The 25,146-nt window shown below is 40.6% G+C and overlaps 1 protein-coding gene across 2 annotated transcripts in view; it reads left to right on the top strand.

Moving 5' to 3' along the window:
• The window catches only part of KCMF1 (potassium channel modulatory factor 1), a 66,128-nt gene that overhangs the window by 15,001 nt on the left and 25,981 nt on the right, over window positions 1–25,146 (top strand). For both annotated transcript variants that reach the window (XM_074354704.1, XM_074354705.1), the window contains exon 2: window positions 23,747–23,914. In XM_074354704.1, the coding sequence (XP_074210805.1) occupies window positions 23,747–23,914 (168 nt within the window). The remainder of the gene's footprint in view (window positions 1–23,746; window positions 23,915–25,146) is intronic.

Raw genomic sequence — 25,146 nt, 5'->3', positions numbered from 1 at the left:
TTTCCCGACTGGGCTTCTAAGCTGGTGTATCAGAGCATCGCCATAGACAGTGTCTTTCCTTCACTGGGGCGTATCAGAGACTGTCATTGTCCTCGTGGACAGGATAGCTGTATTGATGATGACGTCAGAGGAATTCATCGCCAACTGAGTAGCTCACAGAGTGTTGACTCATGGGTTAGTGGCAATCTAGAGTAAAGAGAGGACTAAGGATGTGATTCTGTATTTTTTTTTTTCTGTTCTAAGATTTTTTTTTTTAATTGACTGAGATTAACGCATAGGTAATATATTCCTCTGTTCTGTTGCTCAGTTTCTGCACATCAGCATTTTGTCATTTTTATATCAGTTTCCTGCCCCCTTCCTTTTGGGGGCTTTAAACATTTTTAAAGCAAATCCCAGACCTGCGTATTATTTTACCCATAAATATTTCAGTATTCATCTCTAGCTGATACATGTGTGCCACAGTCTCATCAGCACACCTCACAAAATTAAAGGTAATTCTTTAGTACTAATACCCAGTTCACATTCAGTTTTCCCAGTTGTCTCAGAAATGTCTTTTTAAAGTTTGTTGAAATCAGGGTCTGAACAAGAGCCATATAATTACATTTGGTTGTTATGTCCTTTAAAATCTCTATTAATAGCAGCCCTCCCTACCTTTGAAAATGCTATTTATTTGTTGAAGAAGCTGGATCTTTTCTTTGATAGTATTTCGTACATTCTGGTTTGCATTTTTATGATGCCATTTTAGCATATTCTTTCACTCCCCATATTTCTTTTAAGTGGTAATAAGTTCTAGAGGGTTGATTCAGATGTTTGTTTCATAGACTGTTTCATAGGTGCTGAATATTTCATAATGCTTTCCATTATATCACATTGAGAAACCTATAATGACTGGTTGTCTCAGGGGGTTCAAACTGTCAGCTGTCCCTCCATTGGCAGTTACTGATGTAAGCTACCTGGATCTGTTTCTTAGTGGTTGCAAGATGTTGGTTTTTCCATGTTTATTTTTCCTGTGTTTATTAGAGGAAATACAGAAGAGGTTAGATACTTGTACCTGTATAAGACTCACTGTGAATGTGATAGCTGCAAATGCAAATCCATTACAGACGTGTTGTGTTGGGCAGTCTACCTTAAACATTGTTGCCATTAGTGCTGTTTCTTTTGAACAACTCCTTGTGTCAAATTTTAAACAATTTATCCAAACAATTATATTACAGGTGATTTCAGAGTGTGTTAAAATCTTACAAAAGATACTTAGTATCTGTGTGTAAAATTGAGTTAGCTTCTAAGTTCAGATAATTATAAACAGGTTTTTCTGTTGGGACCTTTGAAAGCTATGTGAAAGTTGGAACAGATCTTCACTGTATAGTATTGTCCGTCACACTGCAGATTTCTAGAATCCCTGGCACTGACCTCCCAGATGCCAGGGTGACACTCAGATTTTCAATGGCCCCCTCAGAAGTAGCGTCACGCTGTTCACGAAAGACTAGTGGAGTGAACATATTATTTAGGCAGGAAATCAAATAACCACTATAAATAAACGTTTGAAAATAAAAACCATCTTTTTTCCCCTAATATTACTTCTTACCTAGAAAAACCTGAAACTTTAAAAAAAAATTATTAGGATTATTGGGATGATTTAGTAAGTGGCTTGGTGTATAATACCTGGAAGTGGGAATTGCTGGGTCACAGGGTAGCTGTGCAACTTAGTTTTCATTTAAAAATTTTTGTTATACTCACTTTTTTTCCCTCACAGAATTTCTTGTTTCTTCCTGATTTTTACCCATCTTAAGGGTATTAAAGCCTTGCTTATGTCGTAGGACTTTTCCCCCAGTTGTATTTGCCTTGTTTATGATGTCTTGGCTCCCCCAAAGATTTTCACTTTTATTGTAGAGATGGCTCTGCCTTTCCTTTATGCCTTCTGGATTTCATCATGCCTAAAAAGGCTACTTTTTTTGCCTTTTGCCATGTCCACAGTTCTTTTGTTTATTTGCTTTTAAGACAGAAAAGGTAAAAAGAAAAAAGAGAGTGACTTGAAGGCATACATATGCGGAGTAGGGAAGTGCGAACACCTCCTTGGGAGAGAGGAGGAGGGCATGGAGGTGGGGAATAGACCCCAGAGTAGGGCTGAGAGCCCCAGAGGAGGGGACCTTTGCGGAGCAAGCAGCCAAACGCGAGGGACCTCGTAGGCGAATTCCTGGCCACCGATCTGTTCCGCTACTGGGGGCCACTTTAACAGCGACCTGCAAGCTTATTAATAGCCTTGCCTTATAGTCAGAAATACATCTTCACAGTGCCAGAAAACACATCTAAAGTGGAAACAGAAGTTTCATGAAGCAATACCCTATTTGCAGTGCACTCTCAAAGTTTTCAGTTCTGTTCTGTTCTCAAGAAATTCTGATTAAGATCCACTGAATTAATGATTCTCAACTCTGTCAGGCCTAGTGTCTCAGTTTATTTCTACAACACTATTTTATGACTTGATTATCCTGAAGTAAAGTTAGTAGATAGGTCATCAACTGCCTTCGATGTTACAGTGAAGTAGTTGAGTACCTGTATCTACTCACAGTAAATACCTTTGGATTTAAAAGGAATAGGATCAGAAGATAGATCTTATAAAAGCTACAGGAAAATAGAAGAGCTGAGACATATGTAGATACTAGAATAAAAGCTGTTAGGCCAGTAAAATGGACAACCTAGAAGAAATGGACAAATTCTTAGGAAGATACAGTCTCCCAGGACTGAACCAGGAAGAAGTAGGACATGTGAAGAGACCAGTTACCAGCACTGAAATTGAATCAGGGATCAAAACACTCTCAACAAACTAAACTCCAGGACCAGGTGGCTTCACAGGTGAATTCTACCAAACATTTAGAGAAGACCCAACACCTAGCCTTCTGCGATTACTCCCAAAAATTACAGGCCAATATCACTTACGAACTTACATGCAAAAATCAACAAAATACTAGCAGACTGACTCCAGCAATACATTAGAAGGATCGTGTACCATGATCAGGTGGGATTTATCCCAAGGATGCAAGGATTTTTCAATATCCACAAATCAACCAATGTGATACACCACAGTAACAGATTGAAGAATGAAAACCATATGGTCATCTCAATCGATTTAGAAAAAGCTTTTGATAAAATTCAACATCCATTTATGATAAAAACTCTCCATCAACTGGGCATAGAGAGGACATACCTCAACCTAATAAAGGCCACATATGACAAACCCACAGTTAAAATCATACTCATTGGTGAAAAGCTGAAAGCATTTCCTCTAAGATCAGGAACAAGGCAAGGATGCCCACTCCTGCCACTTTCATTCAACACAGTTTTGGAAGTCCTAGCCACAGCAATCAGAGAAGAAAAAGAAATAAAAAGAATCCAATAAAATCCAATAAAAAGAAGAAGTAAAACTGTGTCTGCAGATGACGTGGTACTATACATAAAAAAATCCTAAAAACACTACCAGAAAACTGCGGGAGCTTATTAATGAATTTGGTAAAGTAGCAGGATAAAAAATTAATACGTAGGAATCTAGCATATCTGTGCCTTACAACAGAATATCAGAAAAAGAAATCCAGGAAGCGATTCCATTGACCATTGGATCAAAAAGAAGAAAATACCTAGGAATAAACCTCCCCAAGGAGGCCGAAGACCTGTGCTCCTAAAACTATTAAGATGCTGATGAAAGAAATTGAAGATGATATAGATGGAAAGATGTACCATGTTCTTAGATTAGAAGGATCAATAGTGTTAAAATGGCCATACTACCCAAGGCAGTCTACAAATTCAGTGCAATCCCTATCAAATTACCAGTGGCATTTCCCACAGAACTGGAACAAAATTTTTTTAAAATTTCTGTGGAAGCACAGAAGACCCCAGATAGCCAAAGCAATCTTGAAAAAGAAGAACCAAGCTGGAGAAATCATGCCCCCTGACTTCAGGTTACACTACAAGGCTAAAATAATCAAAACAGTATGGTACCGGCACAAAGACAGACACAGAACATGAAATTAGAACATTCTCTAACACCATATACAAAAATAAACTCCATGTGGTTTAAAGATCTAAATGTAAGCCCAAAAGAATAAAAATAAAATAAAATAAAATAAAATAAATGTAAGCCCAGATACTCTAAACCTCCGAGAGGAAAAACATAGGCAGAACACTCTTTGACAAAAATCACCAATAATTTTTTAAATCTGTCTCCTAAAGTAGTGGAAATAAAGGCAAAAATAAACAAATGAGACCCAATTAAACTTAATGGCTTTTGCACAGCTAGGGAAACCATAAATAAAACAAAAAGACAATCTATGGAATGGGAGAAAATATTTGCAAATGATGTGACCAACAAAATGCATTTCAAAAAATATACAAAGAGCTCTTATAGCTTAATGTCAAAAAACAAACGAACAAACAACCCAATCAAAAAATGGACAGAAGGGAGTAGGGTATAGCTCAAGTGGTAGAGTGCATGCTTGGCATGTATGAGGTCCTGGGTTCAATCCCCAGTACCTCCTCCAAGAATAAATAAATAATCTAATTACCGCCCCCCCCCCCCCATAGAAGACCTAAATAGACATTGCTCCAGAGAAGACATACAGGTGGCCAACATGCGCATGAAAAGATGTTCAACATCACTAATCATTAGAGAAATGAAAATCAAAACTACAATGAGGTATCACCTCATACCAGTCAGAATGGTCATCATCAAAAAGCCTACAAATAATAAATGCTGTAGAGGGTGTGGAGAAAAGGGAACCCTCCTGCACTGCTGGTGGTAATGTAAATTGGTGCAGCCGCAATGGAAAATAGTATGGAGAGGCCTTAAAAAAATTAAAAGTAGAGTTCCTATATAATCTAGCCATTCCACTCCTGGGCATATATCCAGAGAAAATGCTAATTCTGGGTTATAAATAAGTTCATTTGTATATATTGTTTAGATTCCACATATTAAATGATATCACATGGTATCTGTCTTTCTCTGTGTGACTGACTTCACTTAATATGATAATCTCTAGGTTCATCCACGTTGCTGCAAATGGCATTATTTCATTCTTCTTTATGCTGGAGTGGTATCCCATTGTGCGTATATACCACAACTTGTTTATCCAGTCATCTGCCAATGGACATTTAGGTTGCTTCCATGTCCTGGCTATTGTAAATAGTGCTGCTATTAACACTGGGGTGCATGTATCTTTTCAAATTAGCATAGACCCCCAGTAATTGCAATGACCAAAAAATAATCTCCATCGATCCCCTTAGAATGGCACTCCTAGCTGAGAGCTACTGTGACTAACCTGATTATACTGAGCCATGAGCTGTAGTTTGAAAAACACTTCGGGATCCTCCTTAAGACTAGTAGAAGAATCGTTTGTAACATTATTGCAAATATAAGATTGTTACTTCCCTAGTGTGGAGGGACCTTTCAGTTGGCTTTATTCTTTACATTCTGGTATTACAGACTCAGAAAAGATGTAGCAAGTATGTAACTGTATGAGGAAGCTAAGGAAAATGTTAGCATAGGATGAAGGCCTTGAGTCAGTCTTACATGCTGGCTGAGGGTGTTGCCTAAGCTAGAACTCCTGCAGAATGAGACCAAATGAATTTTTTGGAGGAGGACTGATAGGTCGATCTTACCTTAGGAAGGAGCCAGTGTGATTCATAAGATCATTATACTTATCTTTCATTTTACTGGTCATGCCTGAATCTTCTGCTCTAAGATTTTCCTGGGCCTTTCTTGAATTAGGCCTTTGTATGAATGGCACTGACATTTTTGGAGGGCTTTAGACACACTTCATTTTTATTACCAGGGATGTGTTTGAATGATACTTCCTTTTCAGTAATGCCTATTCATATATCATTTCCCATTTTTCTTGTTTTGTTTTTCCTGTCGGTCTTTTTCTTAATCTTTAAGAACCTATTGTTTGTTGTATATGTTGCAAGTATTCCTCTCCATTTGTTGTCATTTGACTTTTTTGTGTATCTTGCCAATATTAAAGTTTTATACTTGCCTATTATCAAATTTACATTGTGCTTCTTGCCCTATTTATGGTTTCAAGTTCCCTGTGTTGCTTAGAAAGTTCTCACACTCTAAGAGGTAATAAAAGTATCCTCTTATAGTTTCTCTTAAGAAGTTTATAGCTTTTTAAAAAACTTTAAAAATTAAAAAAAAATTTTGAGTGGGGAGAGGGAATTAGGTTTATTTATTTATTTTTAATGGAAGTACTAAGAATTGTACCCAGGACCTCATGCGTGCTGAGCCTGCACTCTGCCACTGAGCTATACCCCCCCCAAGAAGTTTGTAGCTTTTTTTTAAAAAAAATCTAAACGTATTTGACATTTTTAAGATATATGTCAGTCAGTCCTTTCCTTTGAGAATGGAATTTTTATGTATGTGTGAGAAATGTGTCATGCATTCCAAACAGTATGCAAGATGTCTATATTAAGTAAAAAGATAATAAAACAGAGGACCTTGTATCCATCTATATTAAAATATAGACCACCTCACAGACATGTCCATAACCACTGCCTGGACCTTTGTCTGGGTCATCCTCTTCCCTTTCTCTATAGTTCTACACCTTAAAAGTCTCTTCCCATCTAAGCAGCACATTGTTCAGCTATGAAGCCTCGGGTAGCAAGCTCAAAGCTCTGTGTGTGAGGAAAGGACGGTTTGTACTATTGGATGCAAGCTCCTAGGAGAGGAGAAGCTGAACAAAGTCAGCTCTCAGCCTCCCTGGGAGTTCCCAGGGGTCCTTTGGAGAAGTCATGGGGAACCTTGAAAGGTCAGGGCTGCCACAGAGTGAAGATTTGGCTGGGCCTTCGAGTGGACCAGGGTGAATGTCCAGCAGAGATGTGGTCAGATCACTGTACCCCCCCCCCCAACTCCCAGGAGCAGGTCAGAGCAGAACACTTGTGGGGTGAAATGAGGGTCCTCAGCTGAACCTCCTTCCTGGAGGGGAGAGCAGGAATTGTATCAGCCAAGTCCAGACAAGCAGCTGATCCTGGGTCAGACTCCCCGGGCATCACTGTGTGCTCAGGTCGAAAGAAAAAGTATGTAAGTGTGTGTGTGTGTGTGTGTGTGCGCGCGCGCGTGTGTAGTTGATTCCTGTTATTCTTGGTAGTTGTGTTCTATAAAGTTGCCGTGAACACTGAATTAGCAAACACTGAGCCAGTGATACTAGGGGACATACAGGGCTAGGTTCGTGCGAGCCTCTGGTCACACTTCCATCAACAGATCAGTACGTAACCTTGTTTTCTGTGTGTTTCTATTGAAAGACACCTTATTTAATATACCCGTTGGCTCGTAAGCATAGAACTCACAGCCAACAGCGCTGGAGCTCACGCCTGAACAGAGTTTATCCAACACATGCTTTCTCCATAAGACACATCACAGCCTTGTGGTGCATGTGAACACCAGACGGCACTTCAGCACTACACTTAAGGCCTTTTTTAAAGAGTGAAGTCACCTACGAACAGTACAAAAAGCTGAAAAACATGACAGTACATAGACCCTGAAAAGGATACTTGCTTATAAGATGAACTGAAACAAGAAGGCAGAGGGGCCACTTGTCTTAGTCCAGCTGGAATGTACACAGCGGGCGCCTCAGATGTGCGTGAGTGACCGTGAAAAAGCTCTGCAAGTGTTGCTGTGTTTGCATGTTGATATATATACACACACGAAACAGGGAAATCATGCCAGGATGTTAGCAATCAGGATCGTAACTCGGGTAGTGACTAGAAGGGGCGTGAGGGAGATGTTCAGAGTTCTGTTAATGTTCTGTTGCTTGATCTGGGTGAGTTTTTGTTTGCTTGTTTGTTTTTTCATTTTTTAAAAACTGAAGTATAGTCAATTTACAGTGTTGTGTAAAGGTGGTTTTTTAATGCAGGTGCTGGGGGTTGAACCTAGGACTTCACGCATGCCAAGCATGCGCTCTCCCACTGAGCTCTTCCTGCCCCCCACATCTGGGTGTTTATGATTTGTGCACTTTTCTCTTTTTTTGTTTTGTTTTCTTTCTGTGTGTGTGTGTGATTTCTTTCTTTCTTTCTTTCTTTCTTTCTTTCTTTCTTTCTTTCTTTCTTTCTTTCTTTCTTTCTTTCTTTCTTCCTTCCTTCCTTCCTTCCTTCCTTCCTTCCTTCCTTCCTTTCTTTCTTCCTTTCTTTCTTCCTTTCTTTCTTCCTTTCTTTCTTCCTTTCTTCCTTTCTTCCTTTCTTCCTTTCTTCCTTTCTTCCTTTCCTTTCTTTCCTTTCTTTCCTTTCTTTCCTTTCTTTCTTATAATCTTTTAAAATTGAAGTACAGTCAGTTACAATGTATCTCTCTCTGGTGTCCAGCCCAGTATCCCCGTCATGCATGCACATGATTTGTGTATTTTTCTAAATGATGTTACACTTCAGTAAACAACGTAATGCAGACAGTACTGTGGCCTCAGGGTCTGGGTCATGACCGCTCGGTGTGTATGGATGGCTCTTGAGTGTCACTGCTCCAGGGTGTCCTTGGTTACTGCACAGGGGTCGTCTTGGGGGTTCTCAATTCACCATCTTCCTGGTGACTTCAGCTGCTTCTCTTAGATTGGATCTCCTGTTTCCTAGAGTCCACCTCCACATTATTTCCTCCCCTCACTCTTCTGTAGGTTCTGGAGAAAGGGTGCACTGGGACCAACTTTTTAAAGAACTGAACACATCTGAAAACATCGTCAATACTCTCCTCATACTGGACTGATAACTTTCCAAAGTGTACGGTTGTAATTGGGAAATTCTCTCCCTCAGAATTTTGATGATTTTAGTGCATTACCTTTATGAGTCCTGTGTTCCTGTTGAGCACATCAGAGTCTTGATCTTTGTGTGTGACCTCTATCCCCCTTCCCCTGTTTGCCCCCCTGGAAGCTAGTAGAATCTCCTTTGTGCCTGCTCTTTTCGAGCTGTGCTCAGGTGCTCTGTTTTTATCCACTGTGTTGGGTGCTCTCTGGGTCCTTTCAGTCTGGCAGTTCATACCCTCTTTTCTGGGAGGTTTTCTTGAATTACTCCTGTTGATTATTTTCTCCCCTCCATTTTCTGACTTTCAGGGTTTTTTATTTTAAGAGCTCTTAGGGTTTACTCTCTTCGACAACTTCCGTGTGTAATATACACAGGTGTCAATTGTGTTTCTCAGATTGTGCATTTCATCCCTGGTACTTACGTATCTTATAACTGGAAGATGTAATATTTGTCTTACGTGTCTTATAACTGGAAGATATTTCAACTGCCTTCATTCAGTCCCCTTCCTCACCCAGCTCCTTCCTCTGGTAGCCACAAATCCAATCTCCTTTTTCTGTGAATTTATTCATTTGTTTTTGAAGTATAATTGACCTACAACACTTCGTTAGTTTCTGTTGCACAGCATAGTGACTCAATATTTCTGTGCATTTCAAAATGATCACCACAAGTCTAGTTACTACCTGTTGCCGTACAAAGATACTACATAGTAATTGACTGTATTCCCCATACTGTACATTTCGTACCCATGACTCACTTATTTTGCGACTGGAAGTTGTGTCTCTTAATCTCCCTCACCTTTTTTCCCCTCACTCCTTTCTTTCTGGCAACCACCTGTTTGTTCTCTGTGTCTATAACTATGTTCAGTTGTTTTGTTTTTTTAGATTACACAGAAAAGTGAAATAATACAGTGTTTGTCTTTCCGTCTGACTTATTTCACTTAGCATAGTACCGTCTAGGTCCATCCTTGTTGCAGTTGGCAAGATCTCATTCTTTTTCGTGGCTGGGGAGTCATCCGTTGTGTATTTGTACACGTCACGTCTTCTTCGCCAGTTCATTCATCGATGAGCACTTAGCTTGCTTGTGTACCCAGGCTACCGTGAATAACGCCGTAGTGAACGTAGAGGTACATGCATCTTTCCTAATTAGTGTTTTCATTTTCTTCATACAAATACTCGGGAGTGGAATTGCTGGATCATACGGTAGTTCTATTTTTAATTTTTTGAGGGATTTCGCACTGTTTTCCATAGTGACTGCACCAGTTTACATTCCCACCAACAGGGTGTGAGGGTTCCCTTTTCTCCTCTGCACCCTCGCCAGCTCTTACTTGTCTTTTTGATAATAGCCATGGTGACAAATGTGAGGGGATATCTCTTTGTGGTTTTGATTTGCATCTCCCTGATGATTAGTGATGTTGAGCATTTTTTTCATGTACCTGTTGGCCGTCTATATATCTTCTTTGGGAAAATGTCTCTTCCAGTTCTAATGAGGTTTGTTTTTTTTTTTTTTTTTTTTTTTTTTTTTGATGTCGAGTTTTGTGAGTCTTTTGTGTTTTGGATATTAACCCTTTATTGGATTATCTTTTGCAGATATGCTCTCCTAGTCAGTAGGCAGCTTTTCCACTTTATTGATAGTTTCCTTCGTTGTACAAAAGCTTTTTAGTTTGATGTAGTCTCATTTGTTTATTTTTTCATTTGTCTCGATTGCCTGAGGAGACATATCTAAAGAAATGTTATTAGAACTAAAGTCAAAGAGCTTACTGCCTATGTTTTCTTTTAGAAGTCTTACTGTTTTAGAGCTTAGATTTATGTCTTCAATTCATGTTTGAATTGATTTTTGTGTGTGGTGTGAGAGAGTGCTCAGTTTGATCCTTTTGCATGTAGCTGTCCGGTTTTCCCAAAGACATTTACTGAAGAGGGTGTCTTTTCTCCACTGAATATTCTTACCTCCTTTGTCATAGATTAATTGCCCATGTAAGTACGGGTTCATTTCTAGGCTCCATGTTCTATTCCATTGATCTTTGGGTCTGTTTTTGTGCCAGTATCATACTGTTTTGATTACTGTAGCTTTGTAGCATAGTCTGAAGCCAGGGAGCGTGATTCCTCCAGCTTTGTTCTTCTTTCTCCAGATTGTCTTGACCATTCAGGGTCGTGTGTTTCAATACAAACTTTAGAATTATTTTTGATCTGGTTCTATGACAAATGCCAATGGTATTTTGAAAAGGACTGCACTGAATCTGTAGACTGTGTTGGGTAGTATGACCATTTTAACAATATTAACTCCATGTCCAATCCATGAACATGATACATCTTTCTATCTGTTTGTGGTGTCTTGAAATTCTTTCATCACTGTCTTACAGTCTCCTGAGTACAAGTTACCTCCTTAGACTGACTCTTAGGTATTTTGTTCTTTTTTGATGTGATTGTATGTGGGATTGTTTTCTTAGTTTCTCTTTCTGATAGTTGTTAACGTATAGAAATGCAGCAGATTTCTCTATATTAATTTTGTATCCTGCAGCTTTACCAAATTCACTGATGAGTTCTGGTAGTTTTTTTGGTGGTGTCTTTAAGATTTTCTATGTATAGTATCATATCATCTGCAAACAGTGAATTTTACTTCTTTCTTTCCAGTTGAGAATCCTGTTACTTCTTTTTCTTCTCTGATTGCTGTGGCTAGGCTTCCGATGCTGTATTGAATAAAGGCAGTGCGAGTGGGCATCCTTGTCTTGTTTGTGATCTTAGAGGAAATGCCTTCAACTTTTTACCATCGAATATGCTGCTAGCTGTGGGCTTGTCATATGTGGCCTTTTTTATGTTGGTATATGTTCTCTCTATACCCATTTTGTTGAGTTTTTATCATAAATGGAGGTTGAATTTTGTCAAAAGCTTTTGCTGTGTCTATTGAGATTATCATACAGTTTTTATTCTTCGGTTTGTTAATGTGTATCACATTGCTTGATTTGTGGATGTCGAACCATCCTTGCATCCCTGGGATAAGTTCCTTTTGATCACAGCATACAAGTATATGATCCTTGTGTTGATGTGTTGTTGGATATAACTTGCTAATGTTTTGTTGCGAATTTTTGCTTTTATGTCATCGATGATATTGGTCTCTCATTCTCTCTTTTTTTGTGACATCTTTGTGTTATTTTGGTGTCAGGATGATTCTGGGCTTGTAGAATGACTTCAGAATTGTTCCTTCCTCTACAATTTTTTGGAATAGTTTGAGAAGGACAGATGTTAATGTTTGGTAGAATTCATCTTTGAAACTGTCTGGTCCTGGACTTTTTTTATGTTGAGAGTTTTTTGATTACTGATTCAGTTTCATTACTGGTAATTAATCTGTTCATATTTTCTATTCTTGCTGATTCAATCTTTGCAGATTGTGCATTTCTAGGAACTTGTCCATTTATTCCAGGCTGTCCATTTTGTTGGCATATTATTGTAGTAATCTCTTATGATCTTTTATATTTCTGGTGTCAGTTGTAACTTCTCCTTTTTCATTTCTGATTTTATTGATTTTGGCCCTCTCCCTTTTTCCTTGATGAGGAAACCTTTAGCCAGCTTTTGTTTATCTTTTCAAAGAATTAGCTCTTAGTTTCATTGATCTTTTTTTCTTTAAGTCTCTATTTCATTTATTTCTGCTCTGATCTTTATGATATCTTTTCTTCTACTAACTTTGGGTTTTGTTTGTTCTTTTTCTAGTTCCTTTAAGTGTAAGATCACTTTCAGAATATTGAAACTTCTAGACTTGTGTTCCAGTTTTCTTTTCTTTAATGCTATATTCTCTCTTTCCCTCCTCTAGCTCCTTCTTCTGGAGTTGAGATTTAACTCCAACTTTTCTCTTTTCAATAAAATGTGCACTTTACTCTGTTGTCTTGAGTGCCTTGATGTGCCTTAATGTGCCTTGAGTTCCCTAGGTCAGAGGTCCTCTGTTTTACCCTCTAATGAATACACTTCTTCTTTCTGCTTGAAGTACTGTATAATGTCAGAGAGGCAACTTACAAATTTAACTTCTTCTCAAAGAGCTTTTACATATTGATCTTTCAACAGTTCTTCACCCTAACCCAGGTTCCAGCAATACTCAGAGCTGCCAGTCCTAGAAGTTTGGTTGAATCTGTATTGTAAGTTGGGTGGTTTCTTTGCTTTCCCCTTTACCCATCCTAGGATTCAGCTTCCTCCAGCCTCATGACTCAATTACCATTCATCTGCTTTATAGCCTCCAAAATTTTGTTGCTCTTGTTTACTCTTTTCTCCCTATCCTTACCACATTGTCTTTTTTTAAGTTCCAATTCTAAGTTTTAAGATTTCAGGAAAAAAAAAAAATTAGATCTTCCCTTATTATCTGTTCTAGACCTTATCTTCACAGAATTATGGTTCAGTCTCAAATGCCTTTGTCCAGTGCATTGTTGTCCAGCACAATAGCCACTAGCCTTGTGAGCCCTTGAAATGTGGATAATGCGGGACTGAATTTTTAATTTTATTTGATTTTAATAAATTACGTTTAAGTAATCATATGTGGCTGGTGCGTACTGGACAGTGCATGTCCAGTGCTGGTGAAGTAGGAGTTGAAATGTAAGTTCTAGTCAATGTATCTACTACATGGACTTTTTTTTCATATTTCCTTCTCCTTGATTTATTTACTTATTTGTTTATATCAGTATGGACACATGGATTTTTGTAATATTCGGTGGACATTTTTTTTTTTAAATCACTGATTTTGGTGCTCAGACTATCCCAGGTTTGATCAGTGGAAATCCCATCAGTTTCTTCTGTGTCCTTTTGACAGGTACCCATTGGTCTTTCTGGGTCATTCATTCATTCTAGAACTGGGTATTACAGGCTCCTCGTGTACGCACCCTACCCCAGCCTCTGGAATCATCTATTTCTCCAAGGAGCTCTGGTTCATCTTAGTGAAGGATGCTGTTTGGAAACCAAGATCTGGGTGCTTGGTGGATTCACTGCTTCTGAAACAACACTGCTTCTAGGCCCATAGGTTGACAAAGCATTTTTAAAGACTGGTGGCTATTACATTGTACAGTACAGATAAATAGGTGTTTCTGTTATTGCAAAAAGGGAAAAGATGGGGTTACTAGAATTTAGGAGTTTAGAGGCCTCTACTTCCCTGATCCCATCTCTGCAGAGTTGGTACTTGTCCTTCGAACAGTATGACAGCTAGTTGGTGATGAGAAAGCCAGAAGAGGCTGGTGCTGGAACCCCTGCGCTTCTGGAGGGATGCTTTCTGTCTCCTTCTGTGACCTCCCATTGGCAGAATGTAAGCCAGAAGCCAGCTGCCAAGGGAATATGAATAATTGAGTTGGCAAACCCTAGACCATCGTTTCTCGACCTTAGCACTGACATCTTGGGCCAGGAGGCTGTCCTCTGCTTTGTGGATGTTTAGTGACACCCCAGCCTCTACCCAGTTGATTCCCATACCCACCCCATCCACAAATGTTTCCATACAGGGCCAGATGTCCCTTGTTGGGGGTGGGCAGTGCAGAATGGCCCCTGATTGAGGACAACCTCCTTGACCAGCATTGCAGGGAATATAGAAGGGCAGGCTTGGAGCTGAGAAGCAGTAGTGATAACCAGTACCCGCTTTACTTCACGTGACCTTGAAAGGTGAAGGGAGGGAAGAGGAATTAACATTCACGTGCCTGTTACAGCCCTGCAATTAGAGATTACGTAGGTCCCTTTAGTTTAAAATCAGTGAAGGAATGGAGCAGACGTGCAAATAATGTAACAGTTGAAGGTTTTTGAAGATCTGTTAGACTTGAAATTGGTTAGCCTAGAAAAGAGGAGGGAACTACTTGACTCTTGTCTTAAGCTGTGCGAGGGGTTCCTGTGAGTGGTTTTAGAGTAACTGCTCTCTGTGTAGGAAACGTGGAACCAAAGGACCTGAAGTTGTATTTCAGTGATTTGAAGAGAAAGTACTTCAGGGACTGCTTGGGACAAGGAGCTGTGTCAGGGTCAGGCTGACTGTGGGGCTCTGTGGGACCCTCCGAACTGGACCAGTTCATCCTACATTGCTGTTCCTTGTTGGCTGTGTCTCCATAGCTCTCTGCCACTCACTCTTCACACTGTAACAGAGAGGGCTGTCATGCACAGACTGGGGATTTATCAGGAGTAAATACGCAGGCATTTCTAGTTCAAATACCATTAAACTGTGTGTTTTCTGCACCCTCCCTATTCATCTTGTGGTACATTAAGGACTTCCAGTTTTCTTTCCCTTTCCCTCAAACTGTTGCAGAAAATCAGTTGAAAGGTTTTTAAACCATAGGCAGGACATTCCAACGGGAGCAAATCCCATTTAGTATGTTTCACCCCTTAGTTGTTTAAAATGACATTCTTCTCTCTCACAAATAAATGTAGGCTATCATTCCAGGCAAGAAGTCCCCTCCTGCTCTTCGTGCTGCTTGGCCAAGTATAGGATGGGAAGATACTCTAAACAGCAACTTGATCCATGTACCGGGGCCCACTGGTGCAGTCTTCACACTGTTTGCAGGTTATCTGGCTCAGCCAGGTGATCTGCTCTGCTTGGGAGAACTCATTCTGTGAACGCTTGGCTTGAAACTCGGTGACTAGTTTATACTTTAGCAAGAATTAACAAGCACGGATTATAGAATCCGTCTCTGGGACCAAAAATGTTGGTTTTATTGGATAATTTCACTAGGTCAACTACTTCACCCGTTTATACCTCAGTGTGAAACCAGCCGTCCTGTCACCTTCCATACTGCTTTACAAGTTGAGATGGATGGGGGAGTTTTGTCCACATTGGAGTTTTTTTTTTTTTTTTTTTTTTTTTTTAATGAAACATTTTAAACGTGTAGAAAGAAACAAGACTTTGCAAATATGGGCAAATTCCAGTTTGTACCCTTTCTTGATTCCATTCTGTTCCCTTCCTTTTCTCCCTCCCTCCCAGAGGCATCACTTCTTGGAGCTGGTGTGTGGCCTTCCCATCCACGTTTCAGTAGGCTTTCCACATGTGTATGTGTCCATAAACTATAGAGTATTGTGTTGTGTACTTTAAAACTTACATAAGTGGTTCCATGTAGTGTGTATCCTTTCACAGCTTGTTTCCGTGGGGACCACACGTGGTGACAGCGGTTTGTTGGAGCACGATGTTGTAGAGTTTCACCATGTGATTGTGTCGTGTGTCCTAGGTGGCTGATTCCCGTGTCTGAAGATGTACTTATGCCAGATTTCCTTATATGTTTAAAAAGACCAAAAATGAAAAATAAATTATATATTTGAGAGTCATATCAATATTCTGCTGTGATTTGAAAGAGTGAGGCCTGGCATGTGTCTAGCTTACTGAAATTTTAAATAAAGGTGATCGTAATGTTTTTAAACATTTCCTAATATAGGTATAGGACACGGATTTTCAGAAAGTTGAGAAAACACTACTCTAGAGTAAGAACTTGCAAAGGTAGTGACTTTGTAGAGATGTGTTTGATTATCAACCTCTGGAAATAAATAAATACATTAACACCTGCCTTGAAAGTAATTCCTCAGCCTCAAGGTTTCATTTTAGAGAAGTTATATGATTGGTAAAATTAAGGTCTCTCATAAAGAGTAAGGGAAGAAGAATAAACATGATGTTCGATGTATATTTCTATGCCTTAGTAACTAAAAAGTTGTAAAGACACCACTTCTGAACCAAACCCAAACCAGAGCTACTGCTTTTGGTAGGCTGCTTCAGTAGGTAACCCTTCTCCTCTGTCACTGTCACTTAGTAGCCGTGTGCCTTTGGGGCAGGTTGCTCAGCGCTCGGGTGCCTCAGTTCACTGTCTGTAGGAGAAGAGCAGCCGCTGGGTGACCAAGCCCTTAGCAGGCTCCTGGGCATCCAGGCCAGTTCCGCGAGAGCTGGTTATTGAGGGAACGTTGCTGCGCGGAGATAATCTGATGCGGTCTCCTGTGTCATTTTATACCTTTTTTAAGGGTTTTCATTTTTCAGGCCAGCCCCTGTAGGTTTGAAATGTAACTTTTTTTTTTTTCACCCCTTTACAAGTCTCTGCCAAAAGGTCACGTGATGAGCAGATATTTTCGTAAAGGAGTCACCTTCTCTGGGGGCACTTGTCTTTTGGGAGGGCTGGAGCTCTCTGCCTTGCCCCGTAGACCTGCCTGGAGGGTCTTCAAAACAGAGCAGTGGTTTTGGCTTAGTATATGTTGTTTAAAGCAACGAAATGGAATTGCACACGTATTGAAAATACTGACATTTTAGGTTTGGTTTTTACATATGAAACTGTTGACACAAAACTGGCTGACAAGAAGTCTGTTTCCCACCAATAACCCCCTCGTCCCACAGCTGGCGCCCAGTGCCCCGGGCGGATGTTGCCGGTGGGGACTGACGCCTGGAAGCACTTGGCGCGGTGTTCTCACTGACTCGGTTTTCTTTTCTTCTACAGGAAGCAAGCACCTGCTGTTCAGTCCCTTCTGAACGCCCCTACTTTCATCATTCAGTCATTCTTACATCAAGAAGTCTGTCCCAGACACACGTGAATCCCCGTTTCCCTTCTCCCTTTTGAGCTCTTGCCTAATTGCACTAATAAAGTGTCCTTTTCTCTTTTCACGTGCTTCCTTCATTCAGCAGATACTCACTGAGTTCCTGCTCTGTCCCAGGTGCTCCTCACGCACCTCCTCTTCCTTCGCTTAATGTGTGAGTCAGAAACAGTCCTAATCACGGCCGAGTGTGATGGAGGCCTGAGTAATACAGAAGCTTCTCTGTGTCCAGATAAGAGGTTCTGAAAGGCTGCTCCTGAGCTCATTCATGAGCAAGCCCACTGTTGCTGAGATGGGTTTCTGTGCACAGGCCAGGGGTGCGTTTCTACGAGCTCAGAGTTCGGGGCAGTTCTTTAAAACCAAGCAAACCAACCAGTTGTTCCAAAATGGATGAAATCCCTCTACACTGACCACTTTTAGAGATGGACTAAACTTCCCGCTTCGACAAAATGCATAAATGTAACGTCCCACCCATGCCTTTCTGTTCACTTTTTTGGGCAAATGTGAACTAGTTTTGAGTCATCCATAGCCATGAAATAAGTTTTATTGTAGTTTTCAGCTGCCTCATGACTTTGTTGTGACGATTAATAAAACAGACACGAAAACTGTCTGGCGCTCAGTAAGTAATGAGGGACGTTGCTGCTGCTACCTTTGGGCTATTAGCTCTGGGTAGCGGAGACCTTGGCTCATTCACTGCTGTGTCCTGGCACCTGGTAGGTTCTTACTAGTGAAAGCACAGGTGGATGCTCTCTACTGTTACCAATCCCCAGACTTGCAGAATTCCACTAGGGAACAATAGAAGTGGGAAAGCGGAGTCCCAGTACAGAAAGTGTTGTTTTAAATTGCCGGTAAATGCATCACAGGTTCAAGCCAAGTCTGCGAAGTGTGAAGACCAAAGCTGTTTCCCAGACTTCTTGTCCCCTCTACCCTCGTGTCCCTCTCCGTCGCCCACGTCTCTTTCTTCTGATTCTTGCCCTTCCCAGCACTGCACCCTCACACCCTCGTCCTCGTTTCTGTTTCTCTGCCCCTGGAATCTCTTTAACTCTAGGTCTTTTCCTGAACGGTATGTTTCTATGAGTCTGTCTACCCAGTTTGCTCCCTTCTGAGTCTCTCCCTTTACCATATGGCGTAGGTTAAAAAAATAAACGTGCATAGAGTTACATGTGTATTTAATTGGGGGGGTCTGTTTCTAATTTTAAAAATATTGAAGGAGGGCTTTTTTTTTTTTTGAAGAAATGACTCTTAGAGTTACTTTACCTTTGCGAGGCACGCTTGCGTGTGTTTTCCCTCTGTGTTTCCTTCATAGAAGCGGGGAAAGCTTTCTACTCCTGATCTGGGCCCCCAGCTTGTGACGCATTATTAAATTTCTTCAGTTCCAATGATTTTGCTTCTAGAAATATCTGTTGACCATTTTCTTTAATTCTGGCTACTTCTGCTTTTCATTGAGCAGTTCATTTCTTTAATTGCTTCTGTGTTCATCTGAGATCCTCTTCAAAATGTTGCATGATTTTTCACCCACCTAAATGCAAAAGCCTCTTTGGAAATTATCCTTATCTCTGTAAGGTTATTCTGGTGGATCAGTTCTCAACATTAAGATTTTTCTATAGCAGGTACACACACACACATACTTCCTTTTGTTTTTAAAGTCACACTTATTTAGAGATACATGGGCCTGACAAGATAGTTCACTGAAGTATAAAAAGAGGGCCTTTTCTCCAAATTACAGGGCAGCTAAAAGTCAAAATAGATTGTCAGTGGCGAATGCTGAGTAATCCCAGGGCTTCAAGTTCCAGGTGGAGCCTCTTCCTGTTGTGTTCTTTTCACTGTATCGGGACACATAGCTTTCCCTTTACTGACCTTCCCGTCCCACCACCTCTCTGCTCCCCACCTAGAAATCCATTGAAGCCAAAAGAAAAAGCTGTCACAGTACATGAAGTAAGGATTAGGGGAAAAAAGAGAAAAGAAGAAAAAGCTGTATCAACCCTTGGATTTTTCTTTAAAAAGATATATAAATGTGTATGTAGCATGTAATGTTATATAAATAAACCTTTATTTTAGAATTAAGGGGGGGAAAAGGACTTTTTACGCATTATTTCGGTGGCTTTTTAAACATCTGTTCCCACTAGAGGGCATTCTCTCCTTTGGTTTTAGTCCATGGCTTCTATGTACTTACTGCGCTGCACGGCTTAACGCAGAGGTGAGCCTTGAGGGAGTGAGTGCGCTCAGGTGCACCTTCTGGAGACAGCCGTTGTCAGACACACGCCGTTCTTTTCCTGTCAGTTTCGCATGCGCCAACGTCAAAATTGAGGTGAAACCATTTCGCAGCATTTCTGTTCCTCTTGTTAGGTGAACTCGATCAGATGGGGAATCACAAACATCCCGCCGTAACTTTGAGATGACGCTTGTGCTCGTTGCCGTTTCACAGCCTAGCGGTTGTCTGCCTTTATCTGTGGTGCTGTGTGGCTAGAGCTAGGCTGTTCAAAGACGAGTCACACATTTTGTTGTCTGGTTGACTCAGTTTTTGCAGGGGGCGTATGGTGTAGGGTAAATGAAACCTCCCAGTTTTTTAAATCCAGGAGATCTTCGTGTTTTGAGTGGGAAATCTGGGGCCTTTTCAAAGCTGAATGAGACTGAGAAGTTCCTAGTGGGGGCAGGGGGCTGGGCTCGCTGCTGAGAAACTGGGAAAGCCCAGCCTGCCTCTGCTTTTATCCAGAGACCCTGAGCTGCTGTCACAGACGGAGGCGGTGTGGACTCCCCTTGTGAATGAGGTGCTGGCTTCAACTTATGATGCCAGGTTAGAGCTGTTCCAGGCTGCATGGGAAACTGCGTGGTAGGATGTTTCTGCTTCCCTCACTTCTCATTCACGGTACAGTGATCACCAGAACCAGCCAGTCCCCTGGCACACTTGCCACCATGGATTGCTGCAGAGTTACTCTTACTTACGCTGTAAGAAGCCCTGCTGAGAACTTACCTGATGTAATGTCGAGTGGTATGTCTGAAGTATGTATCTGTGTTTGAAATAATGACCTTGAACCGTAAAAGATGAGTATCTTTCAGTGTTTAAGAAGTTAGAAAACATACATTTAAGAAGTGATTCCATCAGCAGTAGTTTGTAATTTGTTGAAAGAACCCCAATTTCTTAAAGGGCTAACAGTTACTGAACTCCAGCTGATCTGGAGATGAAAACTGACACACTCCCGTCCTCCCCCTCAGCAGAGCCGTGAGCATTTAGATCAGGGTGTCTGCCTTCTATCAGACGGGTGCAGCAGGCAAGGGCCGGGTGCCGTCAGCAAGTCCCGCTGAGAATCGCTGAGAATCCTGCGGTGTTGGGCAGTATCGCCGCCTGCAGTCCTCAGGCTCTGTTCATTTATCCTTGTCGGTAGGCGTCCCCACCACAGAAAGCAGAGTGAGGCCCACAGAGTAATGTCAGGTGGGACACGCCAGAAAGTGACCGTTCAAAGCTGAGCTTACCCTTCTGGCACCTTTCTAGCTCCGCTCACTGCTACGTGCTGTTTGACAAAGTTGCTGCACTCTGATACATTAAACTTGGAATTGTGACTCTAAATGGATACTTCCCCCTTTTAATACTTTCAGTGCTGTGCTTAAAGCATGGTCATGCTTGGAAGCTATTTTGAATTATTCCATCCTTCTGCTCAAGCACCATGTTTTCAGTGGCACTTCCTTTGCCCGCACTGATTATCCTTTTCCGCTTTATTTGTCTCCATAGCACTTACCTGTATCAGTAACTTGTTTTATAACTTTGTTTTTATTCCTGTCTTCACCCGCTGTTCTGGGCTATCATTCGTGCTTTGATCATTCTGTAATGGACTGTTGACAGCCTTTGGGTTGTTAACAGCCTTTTTTATTTTCAGTTGCAAAAGCTGGTGTGAACATTGTCTTACGTTCTTCTAATGCACACGGGCAAGAGTCCCCAGGAAACACATTTAAGGGTGAAACTGCGGAGTCGTAGGAGTTGCACATGTTTAACTTGACTAGAACGTGAACAGAATGTTCAAAGTGGTTGTGCTGAGGTGTGTTCCCACCTGCTCCTTGTCTTCTCTGGCCCGTGACACCAGCAGACTTGTCGGACTTCGCCGCGTTGGCAGACGTGAAACGATACCTCCTGCAGGTTCCCTTTGCGCTTCTCTGACGGCCTGTGAGACTGAGCGTCTCTCCAGGCATTTGTTGGTCTTTTGTGTTTGTTGCTCTTAGAGGCGCCCATCGAGGTGTTCGCTCATTTTTCTGTTGGCTGTTGGTCATCTTCTTAGTGATCTGTGAGAGTTCCTTAGTGCATTCTGTATACCTAACGTTTGTCTGCCACGTATGGCACATTTGTCACCAGTTTCTGGGCCTCGTCTTCCCATCTCTCTAGGGCATTAATAAGTGAAGGAAAACTCTTAATTTTAATATCGTTGAATATTTCTCTTTATGATTTGGGCCGTATGTGTGGTGTGTGTGTTTTAAAAAGTTATTTCCTGTTCTGAGCTCATAAAAATATTCCCCTATATTGTCTTAAGAGAATTTTTTCATTTTCCTTTTATGTTTGTCTTTAAATCATCTGGAATTGATTTGGGGTGGGGAGGAATCTGGAAGAGATCCCGTTTTCTTTTCTCCACATGTGGATGGTCACCTGTCCCAGCACCGTGTATCACCTACTTCCTCCTCGTTTCCCTGCTGATCTCTAGTGACCTTGCTGTCGTGGAACAGACTTCCCCGTGGGAGCATCTGTTTGGGGGATTTCTGTTCTGTTCCTTGGGTCAGTCTGTCTGTCCCTGTGCCAGGACCACGCTATCCTAATTACCATAGCTTTATCACAGCGCTTGATGTGTGAAGCAAATCCTCCATCTCGTTATTCTTCAGGAATATTCTGGTTATTCTTGGCCCTTTGCAAATTGCATAGAAATTTGAGTCAGCTTACCATGTTTCACAAAAAATTCTTTTGTGATTTTTTTAAATTAGATTTGTATTGAATCCACAGATAAATTTGGGGGAGAATTGATCTTTTATTATGTTGAACCTTCTAGTCAATGAGCCTGGCATTTTTATTTTTTTAAGCCCTGTGATGTCTTTGAATACATTTTTACTGATTTACTTCATAAAGGGCTTCCTGTCTTTGGTTAGATTTATTCATGGGCATTTTTTCAGAAATGTTGCATATGACATAATTTTTTATTGTGCTAAAATATGCATAACATAAAATCTGTCATTTTAACCCTTTTGCACGTACAACTCAGTGGCATTAGTGCACTCACACTGCTGTGCCGTTATCACCACTGTCCAGCTCCAGAATTCTTCCATCGTCCCAGACTGACACTCCTTAAACAGTACCCCGCGTTCCGCCTTCCACCCCATCTCTGGTAACCACTGTGTTACTTTGTTTTTGTATGAATTTGGCTAATCTAAATACCTCATGTAAGTGGATCATAAATGGCATTTTTTTAAATAATACACTTGTGTATTTTTTTTTTTGGAATGAAGAAATCAATCAATATTTCATGAATATGGGTTTAGCAACCAAAATACTTAATTCTAATAATTTAGCTGTATTGGAGTTTTTTACATAAACAAGCACATAACATGTGAATAAAAGGCTTTCCTATTACCAAACCTGCCCATTGAGTTTTAAATTTTAATTAATCTTTTATTATCTGGACATTTGGTTTATTTTCAGATCTGTTGGTTGCCCCGTCTTTTCAAGCTCCTCTTTTATTTCTTCTAAACTGTTAAGTATTATTTGATACTCAGTTCTGATGTAAACTCTTCACCAGTCTGATTCTGCTATCTGTTTTCTGCTACTTCCTTCTGATGCTGTTTTGTGTTTTGTGTTTTGTGTGTATTATGTGTATGAATTCTCATTCCTTGGAATTTTATTTCTGCTTCATGCTGGGTGGCAATGCTCATTTAGGACCACTTGAAATTAAATTCTGGACCTGAGAACCATGTGGTAGTGTGAATTTGGGGTAGGCAGGGATAAATATATGAGGACAGTTTGGCAGTCTAAAGGGGGCTGTCCACTTACAGGAAGTCTGGGCTGGTGTGTGGCTCTGGCGCTTCAGGCGTGGGTATCGTGGCGTCTCGTGCGTGTTCAGACGCCCTGGTGCGGCAGACCTGGGTCCTTGCTCCCTGTGCTTTGCCCTGCAGTGCTGTGAAGATCTAAATTCAGGTTTTTCCGGATAGTACCCACCTCCTGTGTAGTGATTCCAGGTACCTGTTCTTCTGTCACTTGGTTTTTACCGTTTTGCTAAATTAAGACATTTAGAAAGTTGTTTTACATTTTATCAAACATTTTAAGTTATTTTCATTAGGAGTGTAAATCAGGGTAATAAATTCACCATATTGTTGGAAATTCTCGTAGCATTTTATTATATTATTTCTAGTCATTTTGGAAAGGAAATGCGGGGTTAAATGTACATCTTTAAAAATCTATAAAAATGAAAAGGAGAGTGGCCTTTTATAGTTGCTAATTATGATGTTTCTTTTTTTCGTAGGTGTCAGCTGTGATGCATGTTTAAAAGGAAATTTTCGAGGTCGCAGATATAAGTGTTTAATTTGCTACGATTACGATCTTTGTGCATCTTGTTATGAAAGCGGTGCAACGACGACGAGGCATACAACTGACCACCCGATGCAGTGCATATTAACAAGGGTAGATTTTGGTACGTATTTAATTAAACCTGTAGTGAGCCCTCACTTAGAATTGTGTGTGTGTGTGGGTGAAGAAGCAAAGGCAGAATGCTCTAAAATCGTCCCCTGTAACCTACATGAGGCTCCAAATTCATTAAAAATAACATGAACCTTTTATATTCTAAGAAATTATTTCTCTCAATCATAGTTAATTTATGAAAGCCATTCAGAAATAAACACAGCTGGCAAGGTATGAAATGGAAGAGGGTCACATGCAGTGAAGAAGGAATAAAGTTTAAGCTGTTCTTGCTGACTGCACACGGGCTGTCGCTCTGGCTACCGGGAAGCAGAGTGTTCCTGCCGCCGGCTAGAGGGCACTGTCAGCCCATCAGGAAAGCTGTGAATAGCTCATGCTGTGGCTTCGCACCTGTTCAGCACGAGTTACTACTTGTCTTTTTGATTACAGCCGTCCTAGTGGGTGTGAAGTCGTGGTATCTCGTGTGATTTGCACGTGCATTTCTCTGATAGCCAGTGACGTGGACCATCTTTTCTTGTGCTGACAAGCCATTTGTATATCTGCTTTGGAGAAATATCTGTTCAGATCCTTTGCCCATTTTTTAATTGGGTAATATATCTTTTTACTATTATTATTATGATTTTGTATATTCTGTGTACAAGTTCCTTACAAGTGGATGATTTGCAGAAATTTTCTCCCATTCTGTGGATTGTCTTTTCACTTTCTTAATGGTATGTTTTGAAGCACAAAGTTTTAATTTTGATAATGTCTAGTTTATTTTTTTTTGTTGTTGTGCTTTTGGGTGCCTAATCCAGGATCGTGAAGATTTAAAACTGTTTTTTTCTAAGAGCTTTGTAACTTTAGTATTTAGATTTAAATTTTTGATCCATTTTAGGTTAATTTTTGTATGTGGAATGAGGTAGAAGTCCAACTCCATTCTTTGGCAGATGGATATCCAGTTGTCCCAGCATCATTTATTGAGAAGACTATTCTTTACCTAATGAATTGTCTTTGCATTCTTGTTGCAAATCAGTTGGGGGTGGGAGGTGGGGAGAAATTAGGGTGATTGTTGGTCCAAGGGTACAGAGTTTTGTTATGCAAGATGAATTAGTTCTAGAGATCAGAAGTACAGCATGGTGACCATAGTTAACAATATTGTATTGAATACTTGAAATTTTCAAAGAAGGTAGTCTTAAATAGTCTACACACACACACAGTGGTAACTATGTAGGGACGATAGAGATGTTA

This window comes from Camelus bactrianus, chromosome 28 (assembly GCF_048773025.1).
Source record: "Camelus bactrianus isolate YW-2024 breed Bactrian camel chromosome 28, ASM4877302v1, whole genome shotgun sequence".
Taxonomy (NCBI): Eukaryota; Metazoa; Chordata; class Mammalia; order Artiodactyla; family Camelidae; genus Camelus; species Camelus bactrianus.
Note: the sequence above shows the minus strand (reverse complement) of the source record. Positions and strands in the feature narration are given on the sequence as shown.